Genomic DNA, 23,514 nt, shown 5'->3' with positions numbered 1-23,514 from the left:
TTGAATGATTCCAAATTCAGGATGGCAGTGTTCTTGAAAATATCCCACATTCTTGCCACCACCTCACGACCTTTGACTGCATGACGCTCTCTCTGTGATCACAGTTTCGGAGTGATGTCAGCATATCCTCATAGGTCATACCTGTATCGTGGCGGCTACTGCGATAGTGGAATCGAGTCAATCACGCTACTGTCTTCCAAGACAAGTCACACTTTATTGTTCTGAGCAGCTGGGCAGAAGTGACAACTGTGTAGAAACTTTTCGAAACACAGACGGAGTCGCTGCGTGTGACAACAGCTACATCTTTAATCATCTTTAAACATGAAGCGGCCGCACTCGTCGTGGAGGCCTCGCCCGTGAGCAACAATGTTGTACCAGGAGGCGGGCAGCTTGGACCCTGGCAAGCAGCTGTATCCACAGGTGTTTCGTACACCTACATCTTGGCATAACCTCAGAGAATGATGTCGAGGGTTGTAAGATCCAGCTATCGCAATGGCCATCATCGAGGACCCAGAGAGGACCCTCCTTTCCAGTCCTACAATGAGCGTGAGTATTCTTCAGGTGCTTGGTGCTTGCAAACATTAACATCAAAGTGGAATGATCTTGGATAATGCCCTAAAATACCTTGACTGAGAATCTTTGCTGTTGGCCTCCGATATGGGTGGCGTGGGTGTTGTCCTCATTCTAGATCTGCCTGTTTGGCTTTTGAAAACAACATCGCGGATGAATGAGGCCTCATCCACAAACAATACAAATTGTATGAAGTTTGACAGTACAGCGCTGTGAACGATACTGGATTGACACAAGCAGACACAGGGCTCAAAATCCGTTCGTCGCAGTGCTTGCACATTTCATCTTTGATTACTCATTGTGCGCTGTACACAGCAACACACCTCACCATGAACACGACACAAGCTATCTGATGCAATGGACAGCTGACAGCAGGGTCAGTGGTGTGCTTGCGGCACAGGTTAATGCGCCACTGCGATGCTTGAGTGCTACGAGCCTAGTTGTGCACAGTAGGTCCGTTTGGTGGTCAGGTGTGTACACTCTTTATCAGATGTTACTGTTCGAGTGCACAACGGACACCCGAGATCTTTGCCAGAGTGTGAAGAACTGCAAGCATCATTGCAATACATGCATTCAGACTGACAGTCATTGCTTTGAAGAATTGCTATGAACTACATTGTTGTTAGGTGGTGTATGCTGTGTATGTCCTTAACACAATAAATATGCACTTTCGAGTATTGGTTCCCTACCTCAATATAATCTATTGCTGTGTATGTCCTTAACACAATAAATATGCACTCTCGAGTATTGGTTCCCTACCTCAATACAATCTATTGTGGAACCACTGTCACCTGTTTCAGTGTCACCCAAAAGGATTGGGGACTCCACGTACAGAGAACAAGAGCAATTCTGTCCCACTTCCCTCAGACACTCCCGACGGCACCCATGTCTGTGGTGAGCACTCACCTTCCAGAACAACATACTGGGTGATGCTAGGGTAGATAGAAGAAAGGAAAACAGAATGGGCAAGTGCGAGAGGGACTCAAGCACTAAGGGTTCTGTACAAGCTCCCCATCCTGGGAATAGAGATTCCCAATGTGACTACGTAGGCTTTCCCGGCGTAATAAGTCTTGAAAGTCTATTCGGGTTTGCTGCCGGATCCTAAAATCAACTTGACTCGATATTTCGGCGATCCAACTGTTCGCCATCTTCAGGAAATGCTGCTTCTGCTGTTGATTCCCGCTGAGAACTGACGCAAGATTGCAATTCGACGTCCTATATAGGCCACCGTTCAGTACACGGCGCATGCGCCGCCCATCACGGTTTCTGACTTCCAAAACAGGGAGGTGGCGCCGCCCTTAGTGAAACACTGCTGGCAACGATATATCGCAATCAAGGCCGCACCGAAGAACGTTCTGTTTTGATGCGAGATAATACAGGATTCCACGTTTTGCTAAGAGGAAACCCATTGTCCCTGTTGATTAAATTATCAGCCAACCTAATTTCGATCGCCTCTTTATACACACTATTCCTAAAACCGGAAATGTTGGCAATTACAACAGTTTCCTCAAATTTCATTTTGTGTCTCTCATTCAGGCAGTGTTCTGCTACGGCCGATTTTTCCGGCTGTTGTAGCCTCGTGTGACGGCGATGTTCCACACACCTGTCATTCACTGTGCGAATAGAACGGCCAACGTAAGCTTTCCTACATTGACACGGGATTTTGTACACCCCGGGTTTCCTAAGTCCCAAATCATCCTTTACAGAGCCGAGCAGAGCCCTAATCTTAGAGGGTGGACGGAACACACTCTTAATGTTAAAACTCCTTAAAATTCGTCCAATCTTAAACGATAAGCCTCCAGCATAAGGAAGGAAGGCCACAGATCTATGTTCCTCTTCGGACACCTCCGGAGACGGTCCAAATTCCATAGCCCGACGAATCTGTTTCTCGGTGTATCCATTTTCCTTAAAAACAGTCATCAAATGCTCAAGTTCTTGGGTTAAGCTGTCTGCGTCGGAAATGGCATATGCTGTCCGTACCAAAGTCCTAAGGACGCCACTACGTTGGTGTGGTGGATGACAACTCTTAGGGTGCAGATACAAATCTGTGTGTGTCGGCTTTCGGTGAACGCTGTGTCCCAAAGTTCCATCTGGTTTTTTATAAACCATTACGTCTAAAAATGGAAGCATCCCATCATTTTCAACCTCCATAGTAAATTTGATACGGGGATGAAGACAGTTGAAGTGGTCCAAAAACCTGTTAAGAGCATCACGTCCATGCGGCCAGACGAAGAAGGTATCGTCCACGTATCTCCAGAGGCACGTTGGTTGCAAAGCTGAAGTCCTCAGTGCCATAGCCTCGAAGTCCTCCATAAATAAATTGGCGACTATGGGTGACAAAGGACTACCCATAGCCACTCCGTCATTCTGTTCAAAAATGTTGCCGTTAAATAAAACATAGTGGAGGTCAGCACATGACGACAAAGCTTCACCCGCTCTTCATCCAGTTTTTCACTGATCAAACTAAGGGACTCTTCCAGAGGAACTCGTGTAAATAGGGATACCACATCGAAACTCACTAACAGATCTGAAGGACTCAACTTCAAAGATCCCAATCGTCGAATAAAATCCACCGAACTGGATATATGGTGTTCACATTTGCCAACAAATGGACTGACAGCAGCTGATAAATACTTTGCCAGGTTATAGGTCGGTGCACCCAAATTACTAACAATAGGGCGTAGAGGAACCCCTTCCTTATGCAACTTAGGCAGACCATACAACCTAGGCGGAACGGAAGCACCAGGATGAAGTTTCTTACGTAAATCATCTGACAACGAACTCTTTTTCAGCAGTGAAAGTGTCTTACGTTTGATCCGTTCTGTGGGGTCATTAGATAGTCTTCTGTACGCCGGGTCGTTCAGAAGTAAATCCATTTTTAGGACATAATCATCCCGCGTAATTACAACCGTGGCATTCCCCTTGTCAGCTGGTAAAACTACTACTTCGTCATCATTCTTAAGGGAACGAATGGCTGCTCTCTCTGCGGAAGAGATGTTATCCCGCAGATGATAATGAGGACAGAAAGATTTGTAGAGATTCGTGCGTCTGTGAAAAGATCTGTGCGCGAATCATACAACAGCTACCACCGGAGAACCGGAAAAAGTTTTGGTGCTCTGCAAAATCGTTAAGCGGATCTAACGCTTCTATTCAGTCACACGTTGACCAGTCTGCTTTGGCGCTAGAATATTCCAAAAGAAAGGCCGAAGCTAAAAATTCCTCGTTAAACAAATCGTTCACGCAGGAGAATGGTACAAACGTGCCATCGTTTGACCATCGCACAGAGTCCCGTATGGAAATCATAGTAATGAGTACCCCTGGCGTAGAGAAACAGCTGAAACAGCTGAAAATAAATAAGTGGCAATGCCTAGATGGAATGCCAGTTTGGTTTTACAAAGAGTAGTGTGCGGCACTGGCCCTTTACTTAGCTTCCATTTACCGCGAATCTTGCGATCAGCGCTAAGAACCAAGCGAATGGAAAAAAGTGCAAGTGACTCTAGTGTGTAAGAAAGGTAAAAGAACGGACCCACAAAATTGCAGCCCAATATCCCTAACACCTGTTTCCTGCAGAATCCTTGAACATATTCTCAGTTCGAACATAATCAACTTTCTTCAGACTAAGGAGCTTATGTGCACAAATCAACACGGTTTTGGTAAGCATCGCTTCTGTGAAACTCACCTTTTCCTTTTCTCGCATGATGCACTGAGAGCTATGGATGAAGGGCAACAGGCAGATTCCATATTTCTAGATTTCTCGAAAGCATTTGACACGGTGTCCCATTGCGGGGTGCTAACGGAAGAACGAGCACATGGAATAAGTTTAGTGACTGCAGGTTGACACAAGATGACGTCAACAAAATTTCTAGTTGGTGTGATGAATGGCAGGTGGCTCTTGCTGTATAATAAAGCGGATGAGTAGCAAAAACGAACCCGTAATATCCGGATACGGCATTCCAAGTGTCCTGCTTACCACAGTCGCTTCGTTTAAATATCTGGGCGTCATGCTGCGAAGCGAGATGAAATGGAATAAACGTGTGAGGATTCTGGTAGGGAAGGCCAACGGTCGGCTTCGGTTTATTGGAAGAGTTTTGTGAAAGTGTGGTTCGTGTGTAAGGGAGACCCCGTATAGGACGCCAGAGCGACTTCTTGTTCAGCTTTGCTCGAGTGTTTCGGATCTTCACCAAGTCGTATTGAAAGAAGGCATCGAAACAATTCAGGGGGAGCAGGTAGATTTCTTACCGGAGGTTCGATCAGCATGCAAGTGCTACGTATATGCTTCTGGAGCTCAGCAGGGAAGAAGACACTCATTTCGAAGAAAACAACTGAGAAAGTTTAGAGAACCTGGCTGCAGAACGATCCTAATGACGCCAGCGTACATTTCTGGTAGGCACCACGAAGACAAGATACGAGGAATTACGGCTCCTAAGGAGGTATATAGACAGGCGTCTGTCCCTCGCTCTGTCGGCGAGCGGAACAGGAAAGGAAACGACTAGTTGTAGAACAGGGTACCCTCCGCCACGCACCGCACGGTGGCTTGCGGATTATGTATGTAGATGTAGATACAAAGGACGATAGTTGAGAGGAATTATTGGTTTCATGTCCGTAAATTTAGTGAAATCATTTTTGGCTTGGTTTCATTCGGAATCGTGAGGTTTTATCTATTCTATTTCATTTTTTTGGTCTTATGACTGCATGCATGAGGGTTGTGGTGTAATAGGTGGCCCCAGTTGCGTGTAGATAAGGACACTGACAGGAGTTTATGACGGCGGTGACGAAGCTGCAGTGGTGGTGGATGTGGTTGGAACTTCTGGCTCTGGCAGTGGTGGGGGCGATGGGGCGGGCCGCGGTTTGGGGCTGGCGACGGTGTCGGCGACAGAGGCAGCGACGCTGCTGGGGAGGGAGTCGACGGTGGCGCAGGTGGCGGCGACGGTGGTGGAGCATTTGACGGGGGCAGTGGCGAAGGAGCTGCCAGACTACGGCTCTCTGTGAGTGGTGAAGCAATGAAGACGACGACGAAGGGTGGGAGATTGTCGGCGAAGAACCACTGGGAGAGACCAGGTGAGAGCTGAGGTGCTGGCGAAGTATAGTGGGGCGTGTCAGTAAAACGGAGGATATACTTCGTACTGGAAATTTTGGGAGGACATTTTGAGGTTCACATGAGTAAAGAGAGTCAGAGAATATACTCCAGCCGAGAATGTACTCACCGCGAGTAAAAGGGTGAGCGAGTCAGAATATACTCCAGCCGGGGAATGTGCTCATCGCGAGTAAAAGGGTGAGGGATGTTGCTCAAAACAAAGAACGTTCTCCGATTTCGTGTGAACAAAACTAGAGGAGCTTCTCACAACCGGAAAATATTGAAGCGAGATCTGTAGCATTCTTCGGGCTGAATAAGTTCTGTTAAGTTTTACCCACATTTTGGCAATGATGGCAGAATTCATATTGCTTGGGAGGCAAAAAAAGAAATATATAGCCCAACGAAGTGCTGAATTGAGGAGCTGTAGAAGTTTATATCGCTTTGACAATAAGAACATTATCTGCGGACTACCTCTCAAAAGAAGTGAAAATTAAAACATTTTTATTGCTATTTAGTAGACCCAAGTTTTCAGACTGACGTACGAGAACATTTAGCTGTAGGCCTACACCAAACAACCGTGTCGCTGACGCTTCGAGATGTTCACCTTCATGTCTTCTCACAGCATAAGTCTTAAATAGTGTGATGTTAGAAATAAGTAGGGTTACCAGAAAAATTAATAACTGGTTTATTGCAAACCTAGCGACCTGTTACTCGTAAGGAACGCATGATGGGGCGCTTACGTGCTTGCCACGCGAGCAGACAGTTGTGCGCCGTATTTAAACAAAATTATCTCGTGTTGGAGAACTGTGACAGAGTTCCGATTTGGTGTCATTTAATCTTAAGATTTCGTTCGCATAATGTGTTCACCTAACATCTATAACAGAAAAGTTTTCCACATGTTGTAAATTCGGTAACATCGCAAGTAAATACATTTTCGTAAACTGTACGTAGTTGTCTTAATAATTTGTTGCTGCACATAAAATAAACAAAATGGAACGTAGTGCAACTCTACCTGACCACACTGGTGCCGGTTCCAGACATGTCGCCCGTTTGAGCGAGCTGAATGAAACGTGACACTACGCGTGCTTTCTGTGCCGGACACGGCAGACCACACACACCGAGAACTCACCAGGGAGCAGAGGTAGTGAGAAAAAGGAACCCTCTCGTATGGCTTCGAATGTTTTGCTCGTAAGAGCTTTCTCAGAGCATGTTCTTTTGCTCCGAGAATCTTCTCCAGAGAATGTCGTCTTGTTTATTCATATGACCCAGCGTGTTTACCTTGTGTTGGATGTCAGTACAAAGTCGAAAACCAGATATGCAAGAGGGGAGGGGTTCACAGAGCTCCAGCGGCAGTGCTGCAGCTTAGGTACCGTCGTCCTAGTTCAGGCAGCGCACCATTTCGTGTCTGTTCTGTAGTTCACGTATCGCCATTTACAGTCGGTCATTTCTAAATTCCTCCACTTCATTACTGGACTCGCATGATACCTTTAGTAACGGCTCCAGCACTACAGGCCAAAGCCGCCTATAACACACTGACCCTGCCTCTGTACCCTAATTGACGACGATTGCCTTCCGTGGTAGCGGTCTGCCTCGCTTATCGACACTCCACGTCCCTGCGGCGAGTATTGATTGCGTCTTCTGTGGATTCGCCACTCTGTGTGCCAACGCACGTTCCCCCAAAATGAATATGGCAGTCAGTATTGGAGTATTACTGCTGTGTAATACATAGGCAAATTGTCCAGAAGTTTCCGGGCTTTCTTTACCCTTTGTTTTAGTAAAGATTGTATGTTCACCTCAAATGGTTCAAATGGCTCTGAGCACTATGGGACTTAACATCTGAGGTCATCTGTCCCCTAGAACTTAGAATTACTTAAACCTAACTAACCTAAGGACAGCACACACATCCACGCCCGAGGCAGGATTCGAACCTGCGACCGTAGCAGCTGCGCGGATCCAGACTGAAGCGCCTAGAACCGCTCGGCCACACCGGCCGTATGTTCACCTCCTTGCTCCACTTAAATACTTTCTTTGGTTGCCTTATGAAATGAACGGTTCCATTGCGTTAAAAACAGCCCTTTCCCGAAATTCTTTGCTAAAACAATCTCAGTATAATGATTATTCAGATCATTGTCAGTATGCATCTACTTCCTGGATCTGTGGCGTGCAAACGATAAACTTTATCACGGCACGGATTCTGAGTCCCAGCTTGTCAGTGGAGTAGGTGTGGTACTGTACCTCTAAGCAGAACAGCGTGCTGGTGTACGTAGCGTGGAAATGATTTGCGAGCCTTAGCACCATGGCACCACTTGTCTTATGGGAGGGACTGCTTTCCGGTCGAACTGGGGACCCAGACATCACACGGAACTCATTATGATGAAGCTTCATGCTTTAATTGGCAACGTCGTTGTCAAGTAACAGTGATAACCAAGGACCATACTACAAGGAGTAGAGGGAGTAATGATTGTTCTGCATTGTATCTGTCAGTATGGAAACTTTCCATCGTTGATGGGCTATAGGGAATGCAGTCGTAGATTAATCACGAAAAAAATTAATTGTCTCATACCCGATTCTGAGGGCTCCATTCTCATCATAAGATGTACCTGACACAGATGCATCGAATCGATGTACGGAACACTGATATTAGGACAAAGTTTTACGGCCAACAATTTCTGTATGATAATTTCCACTGCCAAACGAGAGACCCGCGCCAACCAATCACGAAGCGAGACGGAGCGAATGCTTCAGAGCCAAGTAAACAAACATTTTTATGCAATATTACGTCAGCAGACATGTACTTCCGCACGTCAAGCATACAAGTGTGAGATGGTGGGATGCACACTGCCGGATGTAAGCAGAAACATTATAAAAATGCCACAACTGGTAAGGATATAATGAGTAAAGCAAAACACTTATTGTGAAATATAAACACATGTCTGGTATTTGCAAAGACGGATTGGAAATAGTTTAAGTCATCGTATCGCGCTGTCCTTAGCCGTTGGATTAGGTAAAAGGGACTGAATAAGTGGACCTGCTTGACGGTACATTCACGTTTGTCCACTGAACTCATCTTCCTGTGTCATACAGTCTTTACGGAAAATTATCGCAGATGCCACATCACCTAAAGCAGATAGGAAACTCCCTGGCAGGTCAGAGCCGTGTGTCGGATCCCCGACGTTTCAAGTGACTGCACCCTCCACTGCAGACTGAGGATTCGTCCAGGAAGCAACTCCCGAGGCCTCTGGTCACTGCAGTGCCCATCCTTCCGGGAGCGCTGGTCCCGCCAGCCGTGCAGGGGAGCTTCTGTGACGGCTTGAAGGCAGCGGCTGAGGTACTGGCGGAAGTAAGGCTGCGACGGCGGCTCTAGGTTCGTGCCTGCCTAGCTCGATGTCTATTTTTATAAGGACGTCCTATTCGCCATTGACTATAAAAATTGTTTTACAATTGCAGTTTCGGCGTTTTGTGCCATTTTCAAGTGGTAATGTGGAAGATTTTGCTTCAGCTCATGACAGACATGTGTACATGTCAGCGTCTAAAATCATCTATAATTAATTTGAACAAGTCATTCATATCCTTAACATAAATATCACATGTTCACTCTCTTGCAATGCATACAAAATTCTTCTTTAAAGAAAAGAGGTATTCTGCGGCAAGCGCTGCAGTTCTGCTGTTTGATGTGTCTGAAACCAGTTAAAACGATATAGCAGCACAGAACGGAGTGGATGACCTGCAAGAAATAGTTATAATCGGTGTCTCACTCAAGTGCTCTGAAATCTAAAGATGAAATCTCGATGCGCTAAAATGCTAAAAAGACCAATGGATTTGCGATTGTTTGCTGTGTTACAATGCATCCTTTAAAGAATGAAAAAATTCCAGGTTTGTGTCCCAGTCTGGCACACAGTACTCATCTGCCAGGAAGTTTCTAATCCACTGCTGAGTGGAAATCCGTTCTGGATACTTTTAGCCGCGCGGGATTAGCCGAGCGGTCTAGGGCGCTTCAGTCATGGGGTGCGCGGATGGTCCCGGCGGAAGTTCGAGCCCTCCCTCGGGCATGGGTGTGTGTGTGTGTGTGTGTGTGTGTGTGTGTGTGTGTGTGTGTGTGTGTGTGTGTGTCCTTAGGATAATGTAGGTTAAGTAGTGTGTAAGCTTAGGGACTGATGACCTTAGCAGTTAAGTCCCGTAAAATTTCACACACATTTATGGATACTTGTACGTTCTTGCCTAAACTATACATGCTAGCTTTTTAGCTTCTAACCTGGCAGCTTGTGTGCTACAGGCGGCCGCTGTTGAGTGAACGCCTGCTGCGCTATCGGCCGTGGAACCTCTCCTTTGACGACGACTTCAGTGCGCTGTGCAAGGAGCGGCAGCCAGAGGCGTCGCAAATGTTCAGCCTCGCTGACGATCTGTACGCCTTCCATCGTGTCTACTGGGTCAGTGCACCTGAGTACATCGATTCAGTCTACGGAGATAGCTTCAAGATTGTAGGTAAGTTTAATACTGGGACCCGGCCACTTCACGGTTATCCGCTGACAACTGTTCAGTTGTTCGAGGAATGAGATTCAAATACCCTTCTGAAAATATATTTTTATCTCTTGCGTGATTTTGCACGCCACGCATGATCTCTGGTGCTCTTTCCAAAGTCAGTTTTTCGATTCTTCGGCAACTCTCCGTCTGGATCTATGACAAGCTAACTACTTCATATCGATGTATTATTGACTTCCTCTTATGCAGGGACTAAAAAAGACTACGTAGACAAAATTTTGGAGTGTTTAGAGAAGATTAAAATGAACAAATTTTATGTGACACAAATGTCACAGGTGTGACGTTTTAGAGACGTTACTCAAGTGCCAGCTGGGTGCTAACGATTGTGTAACACACTCGAAACAAGTGGCTGTCTCACAAATAATGTTTGCAGCCTCAGCCTAAGAGGCAACCACCTCACCTGGGGTGTCTGCCAGTGTCTGGTACACTGAACAACTCGTCTCCCTCCCGTAGGAGGCCCGCAGCACCTCTAAAACAGTGCCCATCCCACAGCACTTTGAACAACGTCTCTGAACGCCAGTGCAGATAAGACCTTCATACGTGTGCGACACGTGCCTCATATAAAAAAGTGTTCCTTTTTATCTTCTATAAACACTCTAAAATTCTGTACATGTAGTTTTTTTCAGACCTAGTCTAAGGCTTTTTAAAAATGGCGAATGGTCTCTGAAACATAACGGCTACAGACGAGCTAATTTTCTGTCAATACTGTAACTGGTGTAGTGATCTAAATTTCTCATGTGTGATCCTAGCACGATACTGTTCGTATTTACTAATTTTCTTTGACGAATAATATTTCGATTTGTAACTGAACAGTTAATTGTATCAGATACACTGTTAATACTATCCTTAGAAGTGTTAATACTATGAACTGTAGTAGGACTGAGGAAACACAGCTATCGCACCTGTCTGCTAAACAACTCTATTTGTTCGAATCACTATATTTTTTTAATTTATTATTTTATTCTCGTTGCTGGACTTTATCTCTTACTCGATCATCTATCTATCATGCACCAGACATGAAACGAGTTGTAATCGTTCATTTCTCTCTTTGTAACTGCCTGATAGCTTCTTGTTCGGCAGGGAGTAACTCCATTTAGATGAGAGGAAGGGAGGACAGTGGGCTTGTGCTCTCTCAGCGGAAAAATTATTTATGCCTGCCGTTGTCACTCTTGACCGCTTCAGGCAATCGAACTTGCAGAGTTTTCATTGGTAGTAAGCCGACAAATTAAGAAACTAAGGTGGTCGAAAAGGGTTACAACAGATAAGGAAGTGCCGGCCGCGGTGGTCTAGCGGTTCTGGCGCTGCAGTCCGGAACCGCGGGACTGCTACGGTCGCCGGTTCGAATCCTGCCTCGGGCATGGGTGTGTGTGATGTCCTTAGGTTAGTTAGGTTTAAGTAGTTCTAAGTTCTAGGGGACTTATGACCTAAGATGTTGAGTCCCATAGTGCTCAGAGCCAGATAAGGAAGTAAGTTATCATAAGAATATCCGTATATTAGAACCAGGAGCTGTAATACTGAGAAAAAAGGCCTTTCCAAAATTTCGGCTGTCACCGATAATTTACTGCAGACAACCATAAGAATAATACTGACAGATTAAAGGAAATACGCATTGTTAGCAAGTTACCAAACAAGCAGACTCTTATCCCATCTGTTGCTAGACTGAGCTGCACTCTGCAGCATGTCTATAATTATGACTGAAACTGTTATGGACACCGAGAACAAACGTGTGAGCTGTAGTTGATGTTTCAATTCCTCACGAGTGGCGACAAGATATTAAAGAATGAGCAGCGACAACACCTTACAGAGTTGTGGACCACTAGCTCTATTATAATTATCCGGGCTGTTATGCCGTGGTCGATTGATGAATTCTGAGGTGATTCCCAACGTTTCGTCTCCGACTGCGGGAGACATCTTCAAGGGGGTCCGTAGCTTGATGGAAGGTCCAACACACACACTGGCTCGCTACTGACTGCCGCTAAATTACGTGTCCGCGCGCCCCCGACCACGGCATAACAGCCCGGATAATTATAATGGACATGATATTTCCGGCCGTGAAAGTTTACATTTTAAGACCACTAGCTGTTTGTCTGGAAGCTAACTTTAAGCCCGACATTGAAGATATCTTCAGGGGCCGGCCGGTTTGGCCGTACGGTTCTAGGCGCTTCAGTCTGGAACCGCGTGACCGCTACGGTCGCAGGTTCGAATCCTGCCTGGGGCAAGGATGTGTGTGATGTCGTTAGGTTAGTTAGGTTGAAGTAGTTCTAACTTCTAGGGGACTGATGACCTCAGGTGTTAAGCCGCATCGTGCTCAGACCCATTTTATCTTCAGGGGAAAGTGGTCGTGATAATCCAGAGAGATCGGAGAGGTCGTGGCAGTTAGGTCGAGATGGGGGGGGGGGGGGGGGGAGGGAAAGAAGAAACTCGTGCGAATCTCTTCTGAGCACGTGGCGATGTTCGAAATGGTTTGCACCATCCAGCAGGCTGCTACAACGGCCCTGTCTGAAAGAGTTGCCCTCGCCACTATTAAAACCGTGGCGCTTCTCTGCCGGCTTCTTTACGCATCACTGTCCAGCAGAACTAGATGCTTGCCCACAACAAACCAACGTATCAAGAACTAAGCCCTGATCTGTTGTCGCTGCCATGTGTAAAATCAGCTAAATCGCAAATCCAAGCCTACAGATGTCACAAATACTTCCTGTGTGACGACTATCTGACCCAGTATCGCAGAACCACCTGGCCTATCCCAGTTACAAACAAGACCACCCATCAGTAGGACAGAAAAACCAGTCCAAGTTGCAAATTTTTATTTTTTATTCATCCGATGACTTGTTTCGGACCGAGACCCATTTTCAAATCACCATAACCTAGTCGAAAACGGCATTTCCGAAGATGTCAATAACGTGCAATGAATATTTACAGCGCATACAGATAACTCATCGAATGAACAAAAACTTGGAACGTTTTTTCGTTCACTGATTACCAGGAGTTACTGACCCAAACTACTGCATCATACTGGAAGTTCTTAAAACCACCCATGTTAACTATGCCAAAATGTACAATCCTTGCACGACTGCATCATCTACACAGCCTCAACTCGAATGATCTAACAAGTATAAAGTAAACGCATTATTCACGACACTAAACTTACATTCCGCATCCCAACAACTACATGCATTGCATCCTCACCATCAAAGATATTGAGTTCAGACCCACAGTTTTCTACACCATCAGTCGAGCTCACCGTCATCATCCCAACAGTTTCTTGTGTCGCATCCCTAACATGAAAGACATCCAGTTTAGAACCACTGTTTTCCACAACATTCACTCTCTTTCAACGTCCACATATCGTCCAACAGATGACGATAACAGCCACAGTCACCTTCCATTTTAACATCCAAGTCACTTATTCGAAAAAGCAATCCAACTTTATCTTCAGCCACACCAAAACATCAGCTTAAAACCTATACCTAACCTTGTTTCGCCACATAAAACATCAAGACAATGCAATGCAGCAGCATAGCATTCCATCCATATGTCTGTTCCCTCAGCTCCAACGAGATCTTCATCACTCACATGTTATCTCAATGCTACAACTATACTTTAATGAAAATTGTTACACTCACGTAACACAGTCCCAGTCACTCTACACTATACAAAGCACAGATAATTGCTACAACATACAATCAGATGGTACTGCCAATGGGTGCTTGTGAGATATCCTGATACCAGCACCTCATTCTGCAGATCAGAAACCCTGGGATTGGTGATACACATGAACAAAAACACTGCCACATTTTCCATAAACTGAACAATCTATTGAAAAAGGATTCATTCTCCTCTCATCCATAACAACCACACGTTACCAAACAACATCAACAAGCCAGACTCAGTGCTTCATATCTTAAAGATATGCTCACTGTATCTAATGACTGCTCGACATTTTGGTACATACAATGTCACACAAATACGACCACCATATCTCTTGGTCCCAGTTTAAAATACCTGTCTATAACGCCACAAAACGAATTAAATATAGCATTTACAACACAAGACTATAAAGCCACACATTTTGTGAGCGTGTGGATTGGTGCTATTCTGTCATTCTGCGCAACAGATTAATCTGAGATGTACCCTTTACCCTTTGGCCACTGCAAGATGCAATTTCCACCCCCACACTACTACGGAAGTCAGATGGACAGTCTTGACGTTCCAAAGAGAAATGCCTGAAAAACTTTCAGCAATAAATACCTTCTGGAGTCGTCCACTGTAAGGAAATGACACAAAAATTCACAAAATTTCTTACGTAACTAGTGGGATACTTGGGTACTGGAGTAGTGATAGTTAGTGTAAGAAAAACATGAAAGTAACGAAAATTATTATTTATTTTGCAAAAATTCTGAGAAATCACAATAGCACTTTTAGTTATGAATTGAACACGTTATTTGCGGGTTCTTTTCAGAATGTGAAGTTACCTCTTAAGGATAGGATTCGCTAATGAAATTTCTATACCAAGTTTAAGATTGTTATTGACTTGGCAGATTGGCTGAGAGCTGCACCTACTCGACTTGAATAATTATCGGTTAGAATGTTGCTAGGAACAGTCGAGGCTGTCACGTGTGATATGCAGTGAAGGGTACTGTTGTGGAGGAAATGTGCGGGTCGCAAGAGCTGTAGCTGTGATGACTGCTGTCTGCGCCGCTCGCTGCCGACAAATAAGATAACTCTCGTTCTATAACTTGACCTTTGCCAATCAAACTCTCCCTACGCCTTGATGAAGTCAAGGACTCCTATTCGCCCCTAGTCTATTGGCGTGGTACACCGGTCAGATAACCAGTCCACCGCGATGCCACTCAGAAATTCGCTCGCAGGCGTTTAACTATTACTCAGTCCGTTCACACCGCACAATAAGTGTGGCGGCCAACACAGTGAACAACGCTTAATCGCAAGGACTCAATATACAGTTGCACTTCGATTGGCTCTCGACTGAGGTGCTCTCCCAGTGAAGTACTGAGGAGAGACGTGTTCCTCGCTCTTTGAGTACATGTACGAGCGCGCACGCTCTCGTTACGTGTTCTCGCTCCAAGAGCGACAACGGAACGGCCCCTCTGCACGCCAGACGTAAAGGGGTATATCTTTCGATCTCTTCCATTACTCCTTCAGCTCAAGGCGTCAGAAATATCGTCTGCCAATCAGCATTGCTCTTCTATGGAGAATGACGCTCTGTTTAAGGCGACCAATCCGGAAATCTGTAGTATCGGTGTTTGGCGTTTGCTGTCTCCCTGTGAAAATCTCTGAAACTGCGCGCTATGTGTAAAGAATGCGTAGGCTGGCCGCTCCCACACAATGTAGCGGAATTTGCTTTTAAGCCGAACACGGGGTCGTCCTTTCACTAGGGCTAACGCTGTCTGCTCTACAGGCGGTCACTGGCCGACGTAGATAGCTTGGGACCGGCCTCCTGGGGTGCAGTTGCCTCTCTCGAGCTAAAAGCTCCTGTCACCGTCGTGTCTGGAATGTATGTGTGTACGCCAGTCTCGAGTATTTCAACCACGGTGCGCACTTGCGATTTATTAGTTATTTGCATATCGTTTACATGAATTCATACAATACTGACTTTATCTTATCGAGTTTGGGCTCGAATGAAGCGCTTTGATGTGCAGAATATGATTGTGAGGGCGGAATATGTAAGCAATGAAGGAGACCACGACGTCTTACAATTTCAGGAAATTCTTATGAGAGGCTGCTCATGACTCCATTACTTTCGACCTTCTTAAAAAAAAAAAAAAAAAAAAAAAAAAAAAAAAAAAAAAGCAAAACTGTTATTTCCTACTAGCTCTAGTCAAGTTATGTGATATCATACTGTACGCAAGTTTACATCCCACGGCTCCCCTACGATTTAAGGGGGATTCTTTGTATACTAATCAAAACGTCATGGAACCCAGGTTCGAACCTCGCTACCGCTTAAATTTAGAACAAAAATCGTCAGTAATGATGGATGGGAGGATAGAGCTTCAAGGCACTTTTTTCCCCCGCTCCTAAAACCCTGAAGAGTCAGCAGTGCTCAAAGGCATGAGAATGCAGAAGGTAATGGGAACCACTGGTGTCTGTCCACAGGACATGTGGCCTATAATTGAAAAGTGGTATGATGACTCCTCCACTGGCGAAATATTCTGCACTAGTCGCACATTCGGATCTCTGGGAGGAAACTAGCAAAAGCCAGGTGTCCCAATGAATTATGTTTACTGTATAGCTCCTTGTCTGGCACACCATGCTTCTTTTGTTACTGTAAATCTTACTCAACAGCATATCTCCATCTGCCTCGATAACTTAACCTCTTGGTGTAGCCTCTGCTACATCAAAAACACTTTTGTTAAAAACCCAAGGAATTATTACAATAAATACCACCAATCATTTCTCTCTCCCTAACTTCCACCATGGCACACATAAACATGACTGTGTGGTGGTACTCTCTTCAAAGGTAAGCTGGTTCGAATCCAGGTGATGGAAGAAATTTGCATTGCTGGTATTTCCCCAGTAATGGGAGGGGGAATTGAAGCATAAAGTTTCTCATCACCAGACCTCGTGTCAGTGTTCTACATTACATTACCTCTCCTCGGTGTATCATGATACACTGATGACGCCTGTGACACTGTTGAGGGTGACACATGTGGTGTCGACGATACTCGCCTGCAGCAAATCGTCAATCGACCACCGCAGAGATGCTGTACACCTAAGCAGCATCGCCACCGGCTATGAGAAAGAAGTAGTAAGCCACGCCTCCTGTAGCTTCGAGGCGCCACACACGACAAGTATTTCCAGCTCTGCCAGTGCCTGGTACGAGTTCTGCCAGAGTCCAGCCTCTGTTCTGTCTACGAGGGTATCAACAGTTCCATGACTACTGCAGAGAAGCGACGAATTTCTGCCTTCAGAGTGCAGTGTCGGCGTAACGTCACTCAGTCAAGCCTAGCCCAAGCAAGCACATACAGAGAGTCGATGGCCCACAACAGACACATATTTGGCACAACTGTAGTAAACGTTCAGTGCTCATCATCTGCAGACTTGCACTGTAATGCCGCTCAGTGTTTTCAGCAGCTCCTGTGTATCTGAACCCCAATTAATACCACACGTGCTCCCGCAGTCACAGCTGCGAGGAGCTAAAAATAAGTTTATCGCTTTCCAAACAAAAAGGCGTTCTTTTGACTGTTTCATTTATGTACTTGTAAATTTATTGAAAGCAAGACACAACAACATGTGTGTCGGATGTGGACGTTAAGTTCCTAACGCATCCATTACAGTAATGTACATTCAATAGATAACTTCGAGTTACAGTTATCTCACAATGCAAGGACAGTGCCCAATTACGTGCAGTAAGATAAGCGCTCGCAGTAAGGCCGCGGATCTGTTGCTCCATTTCTCTCTGCTGACATGGGCAGAGGACTCTCACTTTCTTATATCTTGGAATAATCACGGAACCACAGCCTACAACAAACTCAAATTAAGAAAACAGCAAACTCGACAATGTGGGGATTCCATCATCCAGCCATCCTCTGTTCTTGGAAAAAACCAACTGAACGAGGCGATGCTGTGGTAAGCTGGTGGCTACAAACTTGATTTTCGACCAAATTTAGTTTCTCTGTGATGTCCCTACACAGCGAAAGGTGAATGACACGACGGTTCCTATGGATGGACGCAGCTGTCCTGCTTCCCCGTTCTTCCCTATTCTGGGTTATGCTCTAATAGCTGTTTCACCAACAGGACGTTAACCCCTGATCTTGTTTCTTCCTTCGTCTTTCCAAAAGCCTTAGTGGCCCCAGTGTTACTTCCGCCAATATAGCTTGGATCTCAGCACTCTCAAAAATTTACCATTCCTTACAGTCTTAGAACACCTTGCACTCTGTATCATATTTGCCGTCTCAGACGCAACCTCTACCAGCTGATTACATTGCCCTCTCTTCTGAGGTTCCTCAAACTTTGTCACAAATTGCAAACGTTCCATAAACGTGGGAAACAAAAGCAATTTTTCTCGCCTATCCTCTGGATACCTAGGCTTCTGGAGCGCCTATACCAACATGTCGTACCCATCCTCCACTTTCCCGCCCTTTCTGTATCCTATTCGAGCGGAACTTCAGCTGGCTGGTTCTTCCTGTTCCAGAATAGTATGTAGACACTTACTACTCCAACCAGCTATAATCCTATAGTCTAAGCCTCTTCAATATGTAGATGATACCGCTTCCAGCCTCCTGACCACTGTCATCCCTCCCTCACACCTCCCTCTGCCCACATCAACTTGTCAATCATACTTTCCAGCCCACTCCAACACCTTGAATACATACACCCTTTCTGGCCTGCACCTGCATCATACTGTATTACCCTCGTAGTAGATATTGGGAACTGACTGCCAGTGACTTGCCAGAAGCACGAGCCTTATCTTCACCATAGCACCATCATCAGCTTCAATGTACATGTGTTTATGTAGAGACGCTATGGCTTTTATTTTTTTGAAACCTACCATTTTATTCATTCTCCCCAAAAAGCAGCAAAGTGTCCGAACCTTGCGCACCACACGATAATGTGGTGGGAATGGAATGAATAACAAAGAAAATGGAGTGTTTACGACAAAGTCGTGCATTCGGCCTTTCACAGGATGTGCCTGTGTATAAGAATCTTTCAGAACTTATTCGTCTTACTGGGTATACATTTGCGCTCAACACGCCAATGAGGTATACATTGGATGACGTGTAGCATATATAACTCTCCTTTGATTTGTACTCTGAACAGGAATAGTGCTCGAGGACAACGACCATCAGGACTTCTCAGAATGCAGTAGGTAAAGCCGTCATCAAGCTGAAGCCTGGTTTGGTCACCACAGTGCTTCACGAGCCATTGTCCTACTGCAGGTTGTGGTCACTCGCCGTCTTCCTACTTTTGAACTAACTTACCCAGTTAATAATTGTGGGACACAGTAAATTATTGGGTCTCCGAACAATTCTACAGTTCCATCATTTTCGTTTCCCATAAATCAGTGTCAGAGGTGAAAGAAGAGATAAGTGAGAGAAGGAATCTCGGGAGCAATGCCTGAATCCCAAATCTCTGGAGTTGTAATCCCACATTCATCCACTCAGCAGCTGAGGCATATATGTCCCAATTGCATTTATTGCTGCATTATTACCATTACACTAGGTACGAGTGAGACGAAGTAATTACATTTTTCTGCGTGTTTTTGAATGTATGCAAACAGAGTATTAACAGTAAATCGTTCAGTGTGGTAAAGGTACTTCCAAAATCGTCAGTCACTGTATTTTGTTGTGCTTTTTCACGACAATCTCGTGCTAACGAAACAAACTGGTGACAAATATGCTCCATCACTTTTTTTTACGCTGTGTGATGGGATCACTAAGTTCACAGAGGAAAGTGAAATATCACAAAGTCGAGAATTCAGCCTGCATCCTATTTCTTTGTACAGGACGCCTATGGAGTTATGTCAAAAGAGTATATTCTATATGGACGTAGTTAGATATTTAAAAAAATACGTATCCAACGGATCAGTGTATGGACGATCACACCTTCCTCAGATATCTATGTGTCTCGCTGTCCCCCTTGCTTTATTGTGGATCGTTCTAGTAATTCTGCTTTGAAAGACTTCCTCAACACTTGTGTCAATTTTCCATTAATCTTTCAACGTTGAGCCACATGAGGCTTTATTATTCTTCATATTCAGTTATTTGCGTGGTAAGATCAAAAGTTTGTCATGACGATTTCAAAAGGTTGTTGAGGTGGTAATGTTGGGATTTCGTGGTAACCATTTTAATGTGGCTTTAAATGCTGCAGAACCAAATACAATCCGAGAATAAGTTGTTCATTAAGAAACCCACACATCTGAACAACAAAACGAGACTCAAGCTCCTTCTTTCTACAACCACACAAGATCCGTGATTGCCTTGTCATGGAGCTGAGATACTGAAAACTTCTGTTGTACTGAGAAATATGGAATTCCCATTCATGTAAGCTTCAAAAAAATGTGGTCCTAACAGGTATTCTGATCACACAATATCCCACATAAGGTGAGGTAGGTTCCTTTCCAACTCTTCCTAGTAATGGGTACTTTCCATAGACAAGAAAACAATTTTTTCCTGATCAAATAGTGGTATGTGGCACATTTGTACGTAAAGAACACTCTTGATCGAGACATGGCAGAAGTCGCCACAACAAAGTACGGTAGGTTACAAATCGTTGCTCCACACTAATGTCAGATAATTCAGTAACAAACATGGGCCTAAATCCTTTCGTATTCATATTTTTTCAATATGATCGTGCATTGTTGAACAAGATGCTTGAAGTCGAACTGCTCTTTTGCAAATGATTTTCATTGGAGACTGCTCATCTGATTAAGAGTGGGTGACACACATTTCCTGTCACTTTTTATTGCTTACAATACGTGGCCTGTCTTTGAGACAGCCTGAAAATACAGGACAAATTGGTTCAAATGGCTCTGAGCATTGTGGGACTTAAGATCTATGGTCATCAGTCCCCTAGAACTTAGAACTACATAAACCTAACTAACCTAAGGACAGCACACAACACCCAGCCATCACGAGGCAGAGAAAATCCCTGACCCCGCCGGGAATCGAACAAAATACAGGACATTTATCTCAATCAGGCATGGCTACTTTACGAGGGGGACTGAGGCAAATGGTCTCATCATGTATTACATAGTTTTTCCTATCTGCGGATATTCATGCACCGACGAATCCTCCACTAATCTCTCCTTTACAAGATGGATTCGGAACTCACAGACTGCAGTGCTGAAACAAAAATATAATTCTGATAACATTGTTTTTTTGTCATCTTCAGTGCAGGACTATCAATAAAACCTATTTACTTCCTCATTTTTACTATGTCAAGAGCGATACAGGGACTTCTTGGACACCCTGTAGATGAAATAGACGTGCATAGTAATAATGATACCTGTCTTTTTTAATACTCTTACTTTGTGTTGACATGCCGCCTTACATACTTCTGGGTAACCGAACCTGTATAATGTGGGTAAACAACGCCCAGGCTCGTGATTCAGAGAAGACTTTGGATTCAGCTGCCTGCAGTGTACGGGCACCACCTACTTGCTGTCGTTTTCTTGCAGACGAGGAGTGGCAGCTGGAGGACAGAAGCCACGATACGCTCTCCGTGAACACTGACTGCGTGCAGCTGTTGGTGAACGCCCTGGACCACCCCACGTGTCCGCTGGAAGACCTGCCACTGGAAGCCGTGAAGCAGCGCGAGCGGTGCCGCGAGCAGCTGTGGGACGACGTGGTGCAGAGGTCGCCCCACATACCCGTCACCAGCTACCTGGCCTACACACAGAGGATAAACGTCAACCTCTGTCTGCTGGCCTGGATGGCTGTCAACTCGTACGGCATTTGTCAGGACGTCCCGTTTAGTATGATACAGTCCGTGCACGGTGCTCGCTGCTATTTCGATAGTCCTGATGATCAATCATGTCTGCAGTCGAACGCTACAGACGCCATCTGCTCTGTTTCCAGAGCTATTCTGTTGCTAAAGTGTCGCGACTTTTCCTCCATCAGGACTTCCCATAATTGTACGTTAAGTAGTTTCGGACTTAGATTATACCGTAGTAGAAGCAGTGTACTGTATCAAAAGCTAACAGAAGAAACACTGAACTACAAAAACAGTTTAAACAACGCCACCTTGAAATACAAGGATTTCAAAATTGACAGCTTGAAGCCTTTAGAAATCTCATTTATACTGCTAAATATCATTTTCCGTTTTTCGACTGCCGGAGTATACATGTACCTTCCCAAGTTACGCAACTTGCCTGGAAAGATACTCATGTCCTTTCAGATCACGTGCATAACCCAGATCCTGTGCTCTGAGGTCGTGTATCGCATGGCGGGCGTCCCTGACTTACCTACAGCAGTGCTGATAGACAGCGCCCTCACACTTCTCAGCTGTATCTGGCTGAACTCATTCTGCTACCACATGTATGCTTGTGTTCGCCATCTGAGGCTTCCTAACCAGCTACTACCTGCTGAAGTAAGCCGGTTATTCCGTCGTGAGGTGCTGTATGTGTTTATACCGTGGAGTATAGTATGTGTGGCAGCTGTTGCTTTGGAAAAGACGAGTAAACATTACCTGATCCACAGTCGTATAGTAGTCCTTGCAGGGATTTCAGTGTCTGTGGCATTCAATTTGATTTGTCTCGGACTGCTTGGATACATGTACCTACGTACTCGGTGCTCCATGCGGCAACTCGAAATTGTTGATAACAAGAAATTTGCCTCAAAGAAGCAATGTCTTTTTATGTCAGTTAAAGCCATTATATTAAGTGGAACAGGAATTATTATTAGAATTGGGTTCCACCAGGCTCAGGGAATAGCGCAGTTTGTATACTATATGCATCTAGTTACGATGGTGCAAGGACCAGTGCTCTTCGTCTGTTTCGTTTGCAATGGAACGACGCTCCCCCTACTGAAGAACAGGATACTTCTTTGGTGGAACCCAACCAACATCCCTGCAGGTCTAGAGCTGTGTTCGGCAGCCGAGAGGAATCTGGCCAGGAGAAACAATGAACAGTCTCCCTTTTCAGAATCCTCGCTGTAGCCTCCTTCAGTATTTTTCGCAAATAACTGTCTCCACACTACACTGCATTAAACCCAGCAATAAAATGGACTCTACCTGGCATGACAATATCAAATGTCATTAAATCTGATATGGTACAGCCAGTACTTCTCTTTCCTAACGTCTCCTTCATTTATAACTGCGTGCTTATTTGTGAGTGGTAGCCTCTGTCTACCTATTCTAATGCACTGAGACTACTCACTAAAATTGTTGGGAAATGCTTCGTGTATACAATAGGCTGCGTCAATCACACGGCCTGTTATATACAAGGAGAACGCAGCACGTTGTCGGAGGAATTCCCGTTCGTCAGTGTCATCTACCGTGGCGATGGTGCATTTCTGGACACACGTTCGTAGGACGTTTTTTCTCCGTTTTCCTTCGAGGATCTGTCTTTGCAGTTTGTCGGTTTTATTAATGTATGATGTATGATATTAGTATATAACATTATGTCTGAAACAAGGAAATTTTCCATATGTGTGTGAAAGATGTACTTTTACATGATTTGTAATTCAAGTACCATGACAAGAGACATTCAGACACTTATAACATCAAAAGAGAGGGGCCAATGACTGAAGTGGTGTGTGCATGAAAGTGTAAATGGGTTTGTTCAGCTTATTAGTGGTTCGATTACATAGAGTGGTTCAAACAGATATAGTAATAAAGTAACACATGACTTGTTGTGTGAAATGTGGCTTGAAGTG

The 23,514-nt window shown here is 44.9% G+C and overlaps 1 protein-coding gene and 1 long non-coding RNA gene across 2 annotated transcripts in view; both read left to right on the top strand.

Annotated features, from left to right (window-relative positions):
• The first annotated feature begins 9,248 nt into the window (after positions 1-9,248).
• LOC126212681 (uncharacterized) lies at positions 9,249-21,917 on the top strand. Its single transcript, XM_049940100.1, has 4 exons — positions 9,249-9,280; positions 9,918-10,126; positions 21,318-21,782; positions 21,913-21,917. Exons 1-4 carry the CDS (start codon positions 9,249-9,251, stop codon positions 21,915-21,917), a joined length of 711 nt encoding a protein of 236 aa, XP_049796057.1.
• Positions 21,918-22,051: 134 nt separating this feature from the next.
• LOC126212890 (uncharacterized) overlaps positions 22,052-23,514 on the top strand; it is a 474,898-nt gene continuing 473,435 nt past the window's right edge. Inside the window, exon 1 of the long non-coding RNA XR_007540958.1 lies at positions 22,052-23,326. This is a non-coding gene — a long non-coding RNA (uncharacterized LOC126212890). The remainder of the gene's footprint in view (positions 23,327-23,514) is intronic.

The sequence above is a fragment of the Schistocerca nitens genome, chromosome 11 (assembly GCF_023898315.1).
Source record: "Schistocerca nitens isolate TAMUIC-IGC-003100 chromosome 11, iqSchNite1.1, whole genome shotgun sequence".
Classification (NCBI taxonomy): Eukaryota; Metazoa; Arthropoda; class Insecta; order Orthoptera; family Acrididae; genus Schistocerca; species Schistocerca nitens.
Note: the sequence above shows the minus strand (reverse complement) of the source record. Positions and strands in the feature narration are given on the sequence as shown.